At 35.0% G+C, this 19,435-nt stretch overlaps 1 protein-coding gene across 3 annotated transcripts in view; it reads right to left on the reverse strand.

Moving 5' to 3' along the window:
* The window catches only part of LOC137407721 (beta-1,4-galactosyltransferase 4-like), a 74,649-nt gene that overhangs the window by 1,424 nt on the left and 53,790 nt on the right, over window positions 1-19,435 (reverse strand). For all 3 annotated transcript variants that reach the window (XM_068094092.1, XM_068094093.1, XM_068094094.1), the window contains 5 exons: window positions 16,210-16,360; window positions 13,778-13,916; window positions 10,655-10,748; window positions 5,877-6,067; window positions 3,668-3,895 (listed from right to left, as the gene is read on the reverse strand). In XM_068094092.1, the coding sequence (XP_067950193.1) occupies window positions 3,668-3,895; window positions 5,877-6,067; window positions 10,655-10,748; window positions 13,778-13,916; window positions 16,210-16,360 (803 nt within the window). The remainder of the gene's footprint in view (window positions 1-3,667; window positions 3,896-5,876; window positions 6,068-10,654; window positions 10,749-13,777; window positions 13,917-16,209; window positions 16,361-19,435) is intronic.

Raw genomic sequence — 19,435 nt, forward strand, 5'->3', positions numbered from 1 at the left:
AACTTAAATCGTGGGAACGTTGTTACTGAGTGTGATCGTTTAGGTCATTCATCATTGAGAAGATTCAAAAGATTCTATCTAAAAGATAGATACCGTAAAACCTCTAATTGAACGCCATGGTGCTGTAACTTTCAACCCTTCTCTCAGGGTGACGGTCAAATAGGGGTGGCAGTCAAATAGAGGCGGCGTTCAATTAGAGGGAGATATAAACTTTATTATTACCAGTCAATGCCAATCGAAACAAATTAGAACATGACACAAAAAATTCAATAGACAAAAAGAGTAGTAAACTTATGCTTATTGGAAGAAAAAGCTCTTTTTGAATAACGCTGCTCTATGAAATGGATTGACAAGGTGTTGGTGTCTGGTACAAGGTGTAGTGGTTTTTTGGAAAGTAGAAATGTAATGTATGGTCAGACAGGTTGGAGATGCGGTGCGAATATTTTAGATAGCGAATATCTAAAAACACATTTAACTCATCAGCATTAAGGGGATTTATACGCTGATCATAACTGTTCATATCGGGTAGCAAAACAGTGAGACATAATTTTTTAAAGCGTTCTTGAATACTAAATCTACTTTCTGCTGCTGTTCTCCATTCTCGAGAGCTGCGCTGTACCAATATGTGACAAAAATAGCCTAAGTACCAAAATTTGCTAGCTGCTACTAGGAGAGTTTCGCCAATAAGTTTTAAACGCATATTATGAAGCTAAAATATTCAACTTACTATATTAGCTGCATTGGAAATACGAAAGCAGTTCAATTTGTCAAATTTAACTGCTGTGTTGGCAGCGATGAAAATGAGTAGTTGGCAACGTTTTAATGTCTCATGGCGCAAAATGGAATACAACCCTAAATTTGGTGTCAAAACACAAAGGCATAAAGTAAGTTTAAAATTTAGCTTCAATATAAATTAGAGCATGAAAAAGCAATTACTTTTTATTTACCCTCAGCTTACAAGCTTTTTTTAAATTGACAAGTATTCCTTGCTACAACACATTTAGCAACTGCATAGTGTTTGCTATCTGACATCTTGGTTTCGATCTGTATAAACTTGGATTGATTGATGAACGAATGCATAATTAATGTGTTGTTTCATTTTTCTGTGACATCTACATAAACCCTGTCTAGGATTGCTAAGCCCTTATCAACGTTATTGTACAGCACCTAATCTTCAGCCTTGCAAGATAATCGCGGTGAAACGTTGTTGTCGCTTATCATCACAAACTTTTCCCATAGCAGTAGTACAGTAAATCCTCTTATAACATACACCTTCTATAACGTAAATTCCACATAACGTAAAGAATTTACGTAAAAGTTTCGCTTCGCAGTATATAAACAGGTCTATATAATGTAAAGTGTGAAGTCAGGGCAGATTCCCAAATGTGATTTGAATAATAAGAATCTCATAGCTAGCCTTAAACCTACTGCTTTCGCTTTTGCTTCACTCGAGAGCAAAAAACGACGAATGTCACTATTTTACATACTATTATCTTGAGAGATCATCAAATGTGTCGATAAAGTACAGAGAATCAGTAGTCGTGCTCTTATTCAGAAATACTTAAAGACGAATATTGTTGCAGGTATTAGATTGTCAGTCTACCAATCTACATGTCACGAGTTGAAATATTGTTGAAAGCTATCTTTTATCATAACCTTGAATCCTGGAGAGAAAAGGGGAATGGACAGAGACACCACCCTTTTTATAGAAAAGATACTTTACATTTGCTTCATTGTGGACGTATAAAATATTTATTATTATTTTTTCATTGTAGAATAGACAGCTGTTTAGAAAAAAAAAACAAATCGTTGTAATTTGACCAAGGAGGTGTGCCTTCTCTTAACTTATTGTAAAAGTAACACAATCATGGACCATAAACTGGGAGAACCTGTAAAATAATATCAGTCTTTTATGAAAGATATATGAACTATTTAAAATTACTCGTAGCTTGTTACATGATGTTTAATAGGCTGAACGCCGAAAAAAATGAGCTCAAAAAAGCGCAATTTTATCACAAGCTAACGTTGCTATCGCGGTTTTTAGGCTCATTTTTAAATATGCAATGTTGAATAGCTTATCTACCTTTCAGAAAAAAACATTATTTTTAAGGCTGAATTTAGATAATAATGGGTTTTAAGACATCCATCTCTATCATTCTAAATGGGTCTAAACATCCCTAACTTCTGTTCCAAAAGAGCTAGGTTACGTTCAGTATTTATGGGCGGAGCTTGTTGTGCCGATTGTGTTGTTTTCGAGACCGATATTAAAACGCTGTAAAAAAGCCATCATTACTCTGAAAGTTAGTAAACCAATCTTTATTTTTAGTACAAAATCGGAATCAGTGTGTCTGATTTACCTCGTAAATACAATAAAAGTTGTACGTAACAGTTATCGTTTAACTGGAACTTGTAAAAAAATTTTCATTATATATATATATAAATTTATTTATTAGCACTAATTGAATTCTCAGCAGAATTGCCTTCCATAATATGCCATACAAGAATCATAAAACGAAAAAGGGCACCAGTTAGTCCATAAAATAAAATAATTTACTGGAAATTATACGACAATAAATTTTTTATAAACCACATTTCGTTGTATGCTGCCAGTTGCTTTATTGATTTTTCTTAACCTTTTCACCCTTTCATGCGAATGTATGAGAAATCTATGGTCGATTGCCAAAGACGCTTTTTTGCGAACTTCCCAGCAATTGCGTAGTAACTTAATTTTATTATTCGTAGACAACATAATCAACAATTTTTAGCACTTTCATGGTATTAACAGCGTTGTCCGAAGATTTCTCTGTAAAAGTAGCCTAAAGTCGTGAAGCAATTTTTTTATCTTTGTTTGGAAATTTCCAACTCAAAAACACACATTTTTTTAACGTTTAAACTATTTAGTGTTATTATAGCTTTCGCAAGTACTTCCCGAGTTGAAAAATGAAAAATTACTTATGTTGATGACATTTTAGGCGATTCAGATTCAGAATTAATCAAATGCTCATACAATAAAAGTGGCAGCATTGACTCTGGTGGTAGTGAAAGTAATTTGTTTTGTAAGAGTAAGGAATATTGCAGAGGATTTGTGATAGCTTTGTAGTTTGTAGCGATTGTAGCTTCACATAGCCTTTGCAATGCACATAGTATAGAACATTGAATTTTCTGCATAGGTCTGTTTGTAAACATGTTGGCAACATAAAATAGATAACAAAAATGTTTCAAATAGGGTTTGAAATTGAAAAAATTGTTTACATATCATTTACCCATATCGGCAATTTTTAGTAAAATGGCTGACAGTAGGCCGAAAGCTAAATTTGTACATGGATGGCAGTGAAGGGGTTAAAATACAGAAGTAACCATGAATCAACAGGAGCTAGCCTTCAGGGTGGGATCATTTCTCAGGGCAACTCCAAATGTAATGTCAACATGTTTTGTTCTGAAAAGGCTACTTTTCCAGAATGAAAAGCATGCAACTGTGTATTTTTTTTGCTTTTGATGAAATCCTATGTAATTAGCTAAATGTGACAAAATTCAGTGTATGAAATAAAATACTGAGACAGCAAGTTGCTCACAAAAACATCCGAGTTGGTGTAACAGAACGTACAACAACGAAATGCTGTACTCTCTGAATGCAATAAACAAATGTGAGAATAGAGAACAGACAAACCTTTGAGGGTTGGCTTCATTGCCTGAATCAGAGAGGTGTTGAATCATTTTATACCGAGCTATAGTTTTTGGATAACGAACTACTATCATTCCTTTCTGCCGACAGCGAGCTGAAAAGTCATCATCTTCACCTCCCCAGCCAAAAAATTGATTGCTGTAACCATTGGCATTCACAAACAAGCGGGAGTTGATGGCGACCACCCCTCCGAGTATGTCATTGTAAGGGAGCCTGCAATGTACAGTATTTACCTAACGACTAAGCGAACAGGTTGAGACCAAACCAGAGCTGATTGCTGTCTATGAAAGGAAGTAAAAGTAAAGCTCAATGAAGAGATAATTTACACACATCTACATGTATATTGCATATTCACATTTATGTATATTGCATATTCACATTTATGTAGGCCTATATTGCATAATCCCATTTATGTACATGTATATTGCATAATCCCATTCATGTATATTGCATATTCACATTTATGTATATTGCATATTCACATTTATGTATATTGCATATTCACATTTATGTATATTGCATATCTTCAGCATCTGTATTTGGTTACGATGCACGGATAAAACCTATATAATATGAAAGACATTGTGTGAATAAAAATCCCTATATATGCTTATCAAACAACCAGAAATGTTTATTACTGAACTGGACATGCTCTTCTACCAGCCTTCAACTGGATACCAACTAGTTCTGCACAATAACACGATATAGTTCGATGTGACGATATATTTCAGTTGATGATTTTATATTTGGTCAGTTTTCAAGTTGATATGAATATCGAAGCCGATATTTTATCAAAATATCGGCTTACTTTATTTTGCAAAACTGGAGTTGTCTATTCTCTTTATTATAAAGAGATGGCAGCTCCTGTTTTTTAACCGATATTAACCAATATCCTCTCGTATCATTCATGTTACAGCTAACACTATATATCGAAAGAAGACAACTCCAATGTTCGATATTTTTCGGAATTCGATATATTTAGAGACCAAATAATGAAATGTACATGCAAAGATATCGTGCAGCACTAATACCAACTGCTAAAGCCAAATCCTGGAGAGAGTGGCAGCATTTCTACTCTCAGCTTTGCAATAAAATGACCTAAGCTAATGTTGGCTGAAAAAGTATAAGTACTATTTGTAAAACTATTTTACAAATTTTATTCCTAGTAGTATCTAGACTAGGCGTCAACATGAAACATCTAACAAATTAGGAGTTATTCCATCCTGTAAATGTGAGCTCATCAACAAAGCATACACTTGCAAGTGAAATTACTTGTCCAGTTGGCATACATTACAGCCTTACATATATAACTACATACTGCTGTTATATAGAGAAAATAACAGCTTGAAGACAGGTTTCATTAATAAGTTGACTAATATTTGAGAGATAACATATGTTGATAATTTTTAAAAACCACCGATCGATGCCTTCCACACTCCTGCAATTTATACCTATGAAAATTAATCTGAAGACATGATCAGAATATAACAACTTTGTCAATCGTTGCAAATAAATTGTAGGTAACAAAAGTTTGAAATATACGCCTTCATTAGCAACACGTTGGTGTCTGTCACAGCCCGCATTATAAGATTTTTGGAAATTCGAGAAACTCTTCCCTTGTCACTATTTCATCAGATATGATGATGTAAACATACAGCTGCCTATAACCTTTAATTCTTTACCAACATAATGAGAGACCTTTAACTCATTTTCATAACTTTCATTGAAAGCAGGCTATGTCGGTTTCAATTGATCAGTGTGCCATCCTTTTACAACAAATGTCAAACAAGAAACTCTCTTTACTGAACAACTAGATCTGTGTGAATTGATAATGATATTTCTTTACATTACCGTAAAGTTGCGCTCCTCAACAGTGAACTAGTCATACGTAATCCATTTAAATAGGCTTTAATATACCATTATTGAGAATGTTTCGTTCAAAACAATATCAAATGTTAAAAATGGGTGCCGTACATACTGAAACTTGAACTTGTTGATGTAAGCTGACACGTGTAACAGGTACTTTACTTACTGATAGTTGAACTTGTTGATGTAAGCTGCCACATGTAACAGGTACTTTACTTACTGATAGTTGAACTTGTTGATGTAAGCTGCCACATGTAACAGGTACTTTACTTACTGATAGTTGAACTTGTTGATGTAAGCTGACATGTGTAACAGGTACTTTACTTACTGATAGTTGAACTTGTTGATATACGCTGACATGTGTCTAACATTGTCTTCGGGACACGAATAAATATTCAGGTCATTCTCTGGTAGAAGATCGACATCGTGAAACACAATGCAGGTGTACTTTTTTCTTTTCATTGCCTCCATGAAGCCTATGTTCATCAGCAAAGCACGGTTGAACTTTGACCCCTCTAACTATAACCGACCAATAACAAAATACTTAGTAATAAAATGTGACAACGTCATAGGTAAATCTACTAAAAATTCTATTTCACACAAGTGTGCCTGATGTCCTCCACTTTTGTAAAAATACGCACATAGGCCTTTTCATGGTCCGATGTGCGTAATGGTCTGATAATAACCCCCCGAAAGCCTGATCAGTATGAGTCGCTGATTTGTGTATCTATTAGGTCAAGGAAATAGCAATACATCAGAACAGCACAAAAGCAAAATATATGCCGGTCCTTTTTTAATTCAGCAGTTCATATAAACCATAAAAGTTATTCTAGAGCGGTGAGTCACTCCGGAGAGTTAGGGGAGAAGCACCAATCAACTGAATGGATATGATGCCCCACATGGCATGAGTTGAACACGACGGTAAATTATAGGTATTGCCTAACGCTTTTATGTTAATAAATAGTTTCATAGCACCAATCACAAACAAGTGTTGAATCAATTTATGTGGGCACCAAGCGAAGTGACAAATCCTTACATACAACGAGGCATACCTACAGAAGTATGCTTTTTCTTGGTCAATTATATGTCTATAGCGCTAGATTTTTTTGCAGATTATACTAGTGACAGAGAAAGTAACTTTTCATTTTTAATCAAAATTTTCATAATTTTGACGAAAATGAATTTGCCGTTCTCCAACCTTTCTCAAATTAGTTTTTCACAAATCAGTAACCGATGATAAACACAACTTTGAGCTAACAAATGATGTGCAAATAGATGTTCCAGTATGTTCCGGCTAATTTGTTTGGCATCGATATGGTACCACACAAATACACATACAATGCGTTGACGCCGTGTCCATTCATTCTGCGACTTTAACTCTTTGGCACAAGGAATGAAAGCACACGAGTTACCTGCCAACCAACACAGCTATCAAATGACAGAGGCATGAATGCAAGCAAACAACTTTACTCCTTTGTAGTGAGTGATTATAACCGGAGATATAGGAGTTACGGCTTGCGTTACGTACATGTTCTCCTGTTGCGCCTTGGCTATTGAAAATGGCTGAAGAAAACACTCAAATGTAAGTACTGTATATGCTTGTGCAACACGAAATAAAGAGAACAAAACTTCCCTACTATAGATAATCTATAATATTATATAATAATATTATTATAGAACATTATATATATAATATTATATAATAGATAATCTATTATATCTACTATAATAGATGGCACAATGGAAGGTAATAGGCATGAAAACTAACAATCATACGCAAGGCTAAGCTACTACAAGATAACATTCACTATGTTTCCATCATGTGAACGATGCTGATTTGGAATTGCGCGCTCGTTGATAAGTGCTTCAATAGACATTCACGTATTGCAAATTAACGTGGGCGCTTTGTCAAAAGAATATGGAGCGATTGAAGTGTGGAGAGTGCTCAAAATTGATTAGCTTGTTCAGCATTTGCTTGCGCATCATTGGCAAGTGCCGTTTACATCGTTGGCAAGTGCCGTTTACATCATTGGTAAGTGCTGTTTACATCGTTGGCAAGTGCTGTTTACATCGTTGGCAAGTGCCGTTTACATCATTGGTAAGTGCTGTTTACATCGTTGGCAAGTGCCGTTTACATCATTGGTAAGTGCTGTTTACATCGTTGGCAAGTGCTGTTTACATCGTTGGCAAGTGCCGTTTACATCATTGGTAAGTGCTGGTTACATCGTTGGCAAGTGCTGTTTACATCGTTGGCAGCAATGAAACATTCGATAAAGATTTACGAGTAACGGAACTCGCTCAACTTGCAAGCTTTGACCATTTCCATCTTGCAGACAATGCAAACATGCGAATGAGCCGCGTCATGAAATCATAGTGATGAAAGTGAGAACCAATCATAAGCATCTGTATATGCATCCATATTAAAGAAGTGATAGCGGGTTTGTGCCAACTCCAAGAAGTAAAAAGGCTTTCATCTTAGACTATATTAAATAATTTTTCATGGCCTGCTAAGGTCTGACAACTCATGGCGAACAATTGATTAACCAAAATGAGAAAAGCTAGCTCTTCGCCCACAAAAAATGCTTTTTTGTGGGCGAAGTATATAAACAAGCAAAAAATTGAAGCCTTACACCTTTCAGAACATTGGAAAGTTGACATAGTGATGTAAGATGGCTGAAAAGATGGCGTGTGAATCTCAAACAGGATATAGATCGGGTTACGAAACCTTCAACTTTAAACGAATACTAAAGGTTTGCGGTTTGACTCAAATTGAATAACAACAGACAAGGCGCTATGAGGACTACAAATACAACAAAATAGAACTGCTGCCACGGAAACAGAGCAAACAGTTCTTCCTTGAATTATTTACTCTAATTTCGCCCTGATGTAACCTGCAACGGCTACTTTTATGAAGATATGGAGTTGTTACACCTCGCTCTAGTGAGTAAAGACCTCGACAATGCTGTATTGACATATAAACAGACTACTTTAAGGTTTACTTGCAACAAAATTCACATTACAATTATTTGGTATCAAAAGGTTCACCATGTCTTACTCTGCTGTGTTGTAGGTACAAAATATGTGGAAATGTGATTATAAGCTTTTGAAAGTTCAAAAACGAACAGTTAATCACAGCCATCACAAAAACGCAGTAGTTTGGAATGTCTTTATTTCGATGACGTACTCAAACATTGTGGTTATTGTTTTGACATACGACGTGAAATTAAAGGCCAATAAAAGACTCAATATAAAACGTCTAGTAGCAATAGTTTATGACAAACACTTCGGGTACTACCGAAAAACTTGTATCAAATATAGATGCTCGCTACTTTACAGTTTTGTTTCAGCCTGGTCTAATCATCTAGTCGTAATCTGATCACCTGACCCATACTTTTTGCCAAATAGCGCGAAAAATTTCTGCAGCATTTTTCGATTATCACAGGTGACCAACAGGCTCATCATGTTTATCAGAGGATGATATGCACTCCTTCAAGCTAAGGTTGAAAATCTAATCAAATTTTTACAGTGGGTTTGAGATATCAGTGGTCAAAGTGACAGCATTACAATGATGATGAAATTAACGCGTAAGGACAATAGACATTGCTTTATCGAATGCATGAAGTATATTTGTGAAAACATTCCGACGAATGAAGTTGCATGAATGCGTATACAGAAGCCATGGTGTTCAGCTACGTTCCATTTGAGCCGTTTTGGAAAGGGATTCCAATCTACAGCGTTTTCGTGATGGCTGCGATCAACTGTTCGTTTTTGAGCTTTTAACACATTTGCACCCAGGCGCGAGTTAACTTGCGTCTGAAATTTACCAACTCCTTGCATCGTTATTTTTAAAATATAAAAGCTAATTTTTGATTAGTTAGAAAAAAAATTTTCTGGCCAATCAGACAAACTTTAAAATATGCCTCTATGACGTCTCTGGCAAAAGTTAAAACCAAATTAGTACACCAATAATCACAATATCTACCAAAACCGAAAATCACTGTGTCGACTTAAAATTTTATCATTCGCGATAATTTTTTTCAACTCCAGAAGTAAGTATGCAGATTCAAAAGTGGTAAGACATTGAAAGACTGCATAAATCAAATAAACATTATTTTTAATGTTTCAAATATTTTATTAACTTTTAATTTTGCCAATTTGAATCGTTTTGCTCGAATAAAAATGCACTCTTCAGGCTGTCAGCCGTAGTAAGACTAACGTTATCATTCACCTTTGATAGGATCATATCAATTCTTAGAGCTGACTATTAAGTCTGAAAAGTCAAAAACAGAGTTGTTGAACATATTTTTATTATCTGAAATATTTTCATAACTTTTTATTTGAGTTAAATTTTATGACGTTTTATTTGAGTTAAATTGGCATACGCTTTGTTTTGATTTGCTTAGATTTGCTATGCTTTTGTTTGAAGGATAAGTTAGAGTTTTATGATTTTCATGTACATGACTAACTGCATATGTATAAATAATATTCATAACTATGTATTGTATGTAATAAATAAGTAATTTCAGTCAAACTTTGTATATTTTGCAACTTTTATGGTGCAAATCTAACTTTGTTTCAGCAAATGACAATTTTTTCAAAATTAAAAATGTTCTGAAACTACCTTCTTTGAGGCACGGATCTACATAAAAGGGATATGAGTTGTCTATATGGATGTAAAATCATTTGAAAGAGAAGACTTGGCTGGTTCTTGTGAAATTTGAATGAGTAAATTATCTCAAGTCTGTCGCCTGTAGTAGTAATTTGAATTACTGCAACTTAAAAAAAAATTGGCGGTGCCTTGCGCTAATCGCCTAGAAATTAGTTGGGTGCGAATGAGTTAAGAGCTTGTCATCACATTTCCATATATTTTGCACCTACAACACAACAGAGTAAGACATGATGAATCTTTTGATACCAAATAACTGTAATGTGAATTTTGTTGCAAGTAAACCTTTAAGATTTAGAGATAATCCAATCTGAATGCCAAACGAACACTGCTAAAGTTCCACATAACTAAGTACGGTATATAAATTACACGTAACTAAGTATATAAGAGTACCATAAGGCGGAGAAGACTCAATATAAAGAGCGGTAGAGATAGGTTACCTGGTTAACAACAAATATTGTATAGTCACGCTGTTGCTTCTGCAAGAAGGGATGGAGATTCAATAACAGGATAGACAAGTGCACTGATCTTTTTCTACAAAACATTATTTTATACAAATCTGAAGACAAGTCAATATATGGCAGAGAACAAAAACAGACATGAACATGAGACAACAGGAAACAAGGAAACGCAATGAAGTGGTGTGTTTCCTGACTGAAGGGATTTATTTTAAGAAAGTGCACTTTCCATCATGGTAACCGCTACCTTTTAATCCATTCACCCAAAACCTAGTCAATTTACATTATAGAACAGCGTAATGCAAAATTAACTTTTTCTTTCAATACAGATAATTGTCTCATGGTCATCATGAACAGAATTCACAACGAAATAGAACTGCTGCCGCGGAGACAGAGCAAACAGTTCTTTCTTGATTTATTTACTTTAATTCTGCCCAATATAACCTGCAACTGCTAATTTTATGAATGCAATATTAATTAAGATATTAAGTTAACATTTATCTAACCAAAGTGAGAAACAAGTTAACATTTTGAGTATGAAAAACAAAAAAATAATTTTTACCATAATAAGAATCATCTGTTCATCCAAAGCCATGCTAAAAGTGTTAGAAAAAAACTGGCCTGCACAGGAATCAAACTTGAACCATCAGATTAACAAGCAAGCACACTACCACTACACCATTCAACCACCTTTCCATGGCATGGGATAATTATGAGTGCAGTGATTACTCATGACGATCTCTCAGTGTAAGGGCTGTGTACTAGTAATAATAAATAAACAACAGGATCCTATTGGGTGTCACCATAGAGTTATCTCCCCCTAGAGTGATAACTGTGCCATCAACAACACGAGCGTTTCCGGTGCCAACAAGGAGCATTTAGGCCACGCCCCTTTTTTGTGCTAGTCACTCGCAGTGATTGACAGAACGATAACATCAGCCATGAGAATGATCATGAGTTTCCACAGTTAAGATAGTAATTATTGCTCATATTAAAGAAATGATGATTATAGTTTATTACTCTAATATATGCTTATTATTTGAAGCAATTCAATACCTACATGTATTGCAAAGGCACTGAATAGATAGTGTTAAGTAAGTGAGTTAATGCAATCAGTTACTCCAATGATATACAGCCCCCACACATGGGGGGCTGTATATCATTGGTTACTCATAGATAAGATAGATAGTCATACTGGGGTTGTATTACATTGGTGTGATGGGAAGCTAATCGACTGTCATCAACTGAAAGTATTGACATTGTATGGTGATAGAGTGATTCATTGACACCACAGTTCACAAACAGCCCTTGCATGTAATATTAGATTTCAATACATATCAATCAAATACATAGACTAGCTTAAAGCAAGGATGTCCACTAGTTAGTGGACATCTTTGCTTGATGTAAGCAAGCAAAAAGTTTGAAAGTTAGAGTGGCAAATGTTGCTATATGTTAGATAAAAATAAATTATACCTAATTATACTAAACTATAATTATATAAAAATAAAATAGACTCTTTTATTGCCTTATTTATTAAATAATTTTTCATTGTAATCATAGCTAAACAGATTATATTTAGCCATTACTTGCTAATTATTTTACATTTAAACACATTTACAGTTTTTTTTCCTAATTTATTTCAACAAAACACTTTTTTCATGATATGAAATTTTAAAGTTGTAGTTGTTTGAAAAAGCTTGAAAACCTTTACAGTTGTTTTCTTTTTCATCTTAATTCATTTGAACTGCTTAAAAATATTTTCTCATGATATGAAATTTAAAAGTTAGAATGGTAAATGTTATATAAAAATAAATTTTTTGTCCAGACTTTTTTATTACTCGGGCAACTCGGGTAGTACAGCTCATAGTTGATGGCAGTCAATTAGCTTCCCATCACACCAATGCAATACAACCCCAGTATGACTATCTATTTTATCTATGAGTAACTGATTGCATTAACTCACTTACTTAACACTATCTATTCAGTGCCTTTGCAAGTCAAGTAGGTATTAGGGATTACGTGTATGTCACAATTTCCATTCCCATAATTCATTTCCATTTCCATAACATTTCCATATTACTTCCATTTCCATAAAATTTCCATGATTTATTTCCATATTAATTCCATTTCCATAACATTTCCATAATTCATTTCCATATCATTTCCATAACATTTCCCTACTTCATTTCCATATTATTTCCATTTTCATAACATTTCCATAATTCATTTCCATATTATTTCCATTTCCATAAAATTTCCATAATTCATTTCCATATTAATTCCATTTCCATAACATTTCAATAATTCATTTCCATATTATTTCCATTTCCATAACATTTCCCTACTTCATTTTTATATTATTTCCATTTCCATAACATTTCCATAATTCATTTCCATATTATTTCCATTTCCATAACATTTCCCTATTTCATTTCCATATTATTTCCATTTCCATATTACTTCCATTTCAATAATATTTCCATATTATTTCCATTTCAATAACATTTCCATATTTCTAAAATAAAATTTCCATATTTCTAAAACAAAATTTCCATATACATCTCCCTAAAATTATGGAAATATTTATGTTCATGGAAACAATGATATACAAGGGGGGGCTGTATATCATTGGCTGTATATCATTGCTGTATGGGGCTGTGGGGGGCCGCATATCATTGATGGAAATGGATATGAAAAAGTAAACATTTCCATAATATGTTTAGTGATCCCTGGTAGGTATGAAACTGCTTTAAATAATAAGCATATATTAGAGTAATAAACTATAATCATCATTTCTTTAATATGAGCATTAATTACTATCTTAACTGGAAATTCATGATCCTTGTTTAACCCTTCTCATGGCTGATGTCATTGATCTAGTCAATCACTACGACTGACTAGCACAAAAAAGGGGTGTGCCTAAACGCTCCTTGTTGGCACCGGAAACGCTCGTGTAGTTATCACTCTAGGGGGAGATAACTCTATGGGTGTCACTGAGACTTTCGCTGAGATTTAAACCTTTCGGTTTCTAAATACTGATCAACAAAAGCAACTATACAAAGTTAGCCTTGATTACCATGACAACTAGCTATCCGGTAGCTTTACCTGAATGGAATGATGACGGCGAGTTTCTGTGAAGGATTACAAGAAGGGGGCGAGTAGCTACCCCCTCCAGAAAGATGAAAATCAAGACTGTTGAGCTGGACAAAAGGATATGGCTTCTGGAATACCTGTATGCTGCCAACTACCAACATAAAATGCTTGAGTAAGGAATAATAGTGACAATGACAGATTTGAAGTATTCAGTAGGTTACATCATCAGATTGCAGCTATCAAAATGGTTATTATTTGCAATTAGATTAGGTATGATGCTCATACCAATTACTGTACATGATATGGTATACAGCAATCCTTCCTACTTTTCAATTTCAACTATCGCAGCTGTATCATACGTTTTCAGTGACTTCCATTTAAATACATACAGATGGCAATATGCTGCCAGTGTCATCGTTAAGACATGAATACGAAGCACACATTCTACTGTATAAGATATGAAAGTACCCGAGCGATATGCCGGTTAATATCAGCGACAATAATATAATCTCTTACAAAAGAAGACCGCTTTTTATCTATTGAATGGAATTTGACCATTCCTCTTTTTTTATTTCGAGAGAATAAGCAACAAAAATTTTCGACTATTTTGCTATGTTGACCCTTTTGGGCTCGAAAATATGCAGCTCAATTTCCGTCAAGTTTAAGTTCAGTTCTCATTGATATGTTACAGATTTCAGTATATACAAAGTACTAAACAAAAAGTACATGTACTTATATACTATATAGTAATGGTAAAAGTTTAAAAACGGTGTAGATTTTCTGAAGTGTTAAAATCATGGTTCATACCTAGGAAGAATCTAGGTTTTATGTCACAGAAATTATATTTCGCGTATGAATCTGGAATGGAACCTCCAAAGTAGTAGGGCTTACTGTAATTAGCAATTAAACATAATTTTTTATTAGCAATTAATGCAGATTTTAGCAAATATGCAGTTAACTAAATTGTATATTACTAAACAAATACTACAAAATAACCAAAATTTCTTATAACCTGTCCAATCATGAAGCTTATCTTCATGATTGAACATATTGATTGACAGATTGAAAATATATTGGTCTCTATAATGATTATTTCATTCTACAATGCAGGAACCCAGGAACCCAGAAACCCATGAATGAAGGAACACAGAGAGTAATACATGGAACATCTAAGGGAGCAATAAATGGAGGGATACAGAGAGTCATGGATGGAGGAACACAGAGAGTCATAGATGGAGAAACACAGAGTCGTAGATGTAGGAACACAGAGAGTCATAGATGGAGGAACACAGAGAGTCATAGATGGAGGAACACAGAGAGTCATAGATTGAGGAACACAGAGAGTCATGGATGGAGGAACACAGAGAGTCATAGATGGAGGAACACAGGGAGTCATAGATGGAGGAACACAGAGAGTCATGGATGGAGGAACACAGAGAGTCATGGATGGAGGAACACAGAGTGTCATGGATGGAGGAACACAGAGAGTCATAGATGGAGGAACACAGAGAGTCATAGATTGAGGAACACGGAGAGTTATGGATGGAGGAACACAGAGAGTCATAGATGGAGGAACACAGAGAGTCATAGATGGAGGAACACAGAGAGTCATAGATGGAGGAACACAGAGAGTCATAAATTGAGGAACACAGAGAGTCATGGATGGAGGAACACAGAGAGTCATAAATGGAGGAACACAGAGAGTCATAGATGGAGGAACACAGAGAGTCATAGATTGAGGAACACGGAGAGTTATGGATGGAGGAACACAGAGAGTCATAGATGGAGGAACACAGAGAGTCATATATGGAGGAACACAGAGAGTCATAGATTGAGGAACACAGAGAGTCATAGATGGAGGAACACAGAGAGTCATAGATGGAGGAACACAGAGAGTCATAGATGGAGGAACACAGAGAGTCATAGATGGAGGAACACAGAGAGTCATAGATGGAGGAACACAGAGAGTCATAAATTGAGGAACACAGAGAGTCATAGATGGAGGAACACAGAGAGTCATATATGGAGGAACACAGAGAGTCATAGATTGAGGAACACAGAGAGTCATAGATGGAGGAACACAGAGAGTCATAGATGGAGGAACACAGAGAGTCATAGATTGAGGAACACGGAGAGTCATGGATGGAGGAACACAGAGAGTCATAGATGGAGGAACACAGAGTCGTAGATGTAGGAACACAGAGTGTCATAGATGGAGGAACACAGAGAGTCATAGATGGAGGAACACAGAGAGTCATAGATTGAGGAACACGGAGAGTCATGGATGGAGGAACACAGAGAGTCATAGATGGAGGAACACAGAGAGTCATAGATTGAGGAACACAGAGAGTCATGGATGGAGGAACCCAGAGAGTCATAGATGTAGGAAGCCAGAGTCATAAATAGACTCTCCAACTCCTACATATAGACGCAGAGACACGTACTTAACTTAGAAGGTATAGCGGGACAAGCTCCTTTCACCTTCACCTGCTCATAATGAGGCGCCCCTTCATACAGGAATTTGAAAGCTTCTAGAAGCGCAGGGTCCAAGTCCTGAACTGTGTTCATAGATAAAGGAGTTGTTACCTCCGGCGCCTACATAACAAAAGAAAAAAACTCAAAGATTAAACATCAACTTATTTATCTTCTGTATGTTGAAGCAGCATATATTAGGGCTACAAAAACAATTACTGGAAATAGCGCCATTTGATTTTAATTGGTGTGTATGATACATGTGGCCTCAGTAATGATTTTAACCCAAAGCTTTTAAAACACCAACACCCATATAGAAAAAGGGACTCATCACTTGCATCTCCTCCATAACTATGAGAATGAGATGTGCTAACAAAGACGTTTTTCTCGATTCGTAAACGCAATGTAATACTCAAAGAGCATAGGAGTTGAAACTACCATAGACATAGTAATATAACAAAGCATATATCTAATTCTATTAATCAGACATCATTCATAAAGTATTAAGGTTGGTAATCGAGAAGAAATTATGCTAACTGTAGTAAGAACCTGGTAGTTTGAGCAGACAACTCCATGTATTTAAATGCTCTTGTACGAAAGCTAACCGTCTTATTGTTGCTCACTTTAAAAAATGAATTGGCGCAAGATGAGCTAAAGTAATGACAATTAATCTCATTGAGGTAATCTTATTTCAAAATCCGTTTCCATCAGTGTACTCCGTAGTACGATCAGTGTACTCCGTAGTACTATCAGTGTACTCCGTAGTACTATCAGTGTACTTCGTAGTACGATCAGTGTACTCCGTAGTACTATCAGTGTACTCCGTAGTACGATCAGTGTACTCCGTAGTACTATCAGTGTACTCCGTAGTACTATCAGTGTACTTCGTAGTACGATCAGTGTACTCCGTAGTACTTTCAGTGCACTCCGTAGTACTATCAGTGTACTCCGTAGTACTATCAGTGTACTCCGTCAGCAATTGGTAACTTTGTCATCGTCACTAACTTTACCATTCAAGCGAGATAAAGAATATCATGAAAAAGCAACAGACGATATGTCCGCCATCTAACTGAATATATCTAACCCACTGCAAGAGAGATCTAAAATAAACATTGTTTTAACAAAGGATAGGTGACTGGAACATTATTACAGAGCGCTTATTATCATACATATTACACATACTTAATACATTATATACATCCATTATTAATAACAATTATTTAAAATTGTTGTTGACACTGCCAGGCACAAAAACACACCAAAAGGTCACGCAATAAAAAAAATATCATAGGATTCCCGACTGCTCTACAATACTATTAGATTAGCACCATTTAAAACACTTTTGTTCAACTGACTCATTAACTCCTGATTTCTGTCTTCTCATTTTTCGGCTTATTGTTAACAAGTAATGAAAAAATCATTTTATCGATGATTACGGACGCCAAAATAATGTTATACATACTTAGCTGTCTTATTTTCAAAGAGAGTTAGAGAACCCAACTCCATTTTGGCTGCTTTACTGATTAGAAGATTTAAAAGGCAGATGAGAGAAACATAATTCAATTACTTTTTACTATATGTACTACATATAGTAAAAAGTAATTTAAGTATTTGGTATACTTTTTCAAGTAACTAGTTTAACTAACTATTTTGGTTAACATCAACAGACACTCTGCAATGTCAACGAATGACTAATCATTCAACAGAACCTCAGACCAGAGTATGAAGGTTATCGATAAAATCCATAAATGTCCGGCCATGAGCAAATGATGAAGTGAGAGGCAATGCAGAGCATGTTGTTAAAGATAAATGATAAAAACTCTCATTGGTTTCCACAAAGTTGATACCTACTGTCTGATGACCGCGCTCAAACACTTTATATTTGACCTAACCTGTTAGTAGCGTAACGGTTAAAGGAAAGGATCTGTCAAGACCACATCTACTAAAGCTCATAGATTAGAAATATGTGTCATGATCACAGAAAACATGGTTAAGTCGGGATTATAAGATTTAGAGTTATCTACACTAGCAGAAGGAGAAACTTCTCACAGTTATTTTGCAAAAATTTTTTGATTCCAGCTTAATTACAGCAGATTTTATGGTCAATAAACTGAATGCGCGTTTACCATTAGTGCGAAAACATACTTCCGAGAAAACTGGTGTTAAAGTCTGAGAAACAAAAACCGATGCATATTTTTGTTTACATTTCAAGCCGTCATAGCAACCAATATTAAGAAGTTGTGATATTTATCTAGATTTCTGTGTTTATCCAAAACATTATGCTGAATTTAAAAATGTAAACAGATTTTAGCTGGTTGTCATAGAATTAGCTGTATATCTATAAGAAAATGTAGGCCTATTACTTAATTTTGCAAATATTAAAAACGGCTTGGCAGTGCCGCGATATTGAGCACAACCGTAGTATGATCAACAAAATCTTAAAAAAAATAATGACAGTAACATATTGCACACCATCGGTCACTATATATTTCGATCTTGTAAATTCAAATAATTATTCTTATAATTAAATCTTAAAAAATCAAATAATTGTTCTTATAATTAAATATTGTAATATTCTTATAAGAATTGTTAGGAATATATCATCGCCATTCCCTTTACTTTCACTGCTTTTGACATCAGTTAGAATACCAAAGTACTAATTATAAGTGTCCAAGTGTCAGAATTATCTTTCAAATCGGCAAAAAAGAAACGATTACATTTTTCGAACGCCATTTTTCAGTACTTCCTGTTTAGCATAGCAACGGTTTTAAGATTTTTTTTCCAAGTTTAAAAACATTTATTATCTAAACCAACTTCAGATTCAGAAAAATCACTCTTTGATTGGTCCAGAAACACGTGTTACAAAAATCGTTACCAATATTATAAATTCAGTTAGTGTAACTTTAAAGTCGGATAACTCAACTCCATGATTTGCGACTTAACTATGGTTTCTGTGACCGCGACCCATATGCTGAAACTCCTATGCAGCTTATGGCGAAGGTGATAGGAGTATAGTAAGGTGATAGGAGCATACAGTAACAAAACAAACTAAAAAACTGATTTTTTAGTAGTCATAGGGCCAGTCATAGAGCGATTCTAGAGTGAGCTGATAAGACTACAGTTGAGAAAAAGCAGATAAACTACACTCGAGAAACTGGATATAGTGCTCACTAAGAAACGAATAACACTGATAAGTCA

This window comes from Watersipora subatra, chromosome 11, assembly GCF_963576615.1.
Source record: "Watersipora subatra chromosome 11, tzWatSuba1.1, whole genome shotgun sequence".
Classification (NCBI taxonomy): domain Eukaryota; kingdom Metazoa; phylum Bryozoa; class Gymnolaemata; order Cheilostomatida; family Watersiporidae; genus Watersipora; species Watersipora subatra.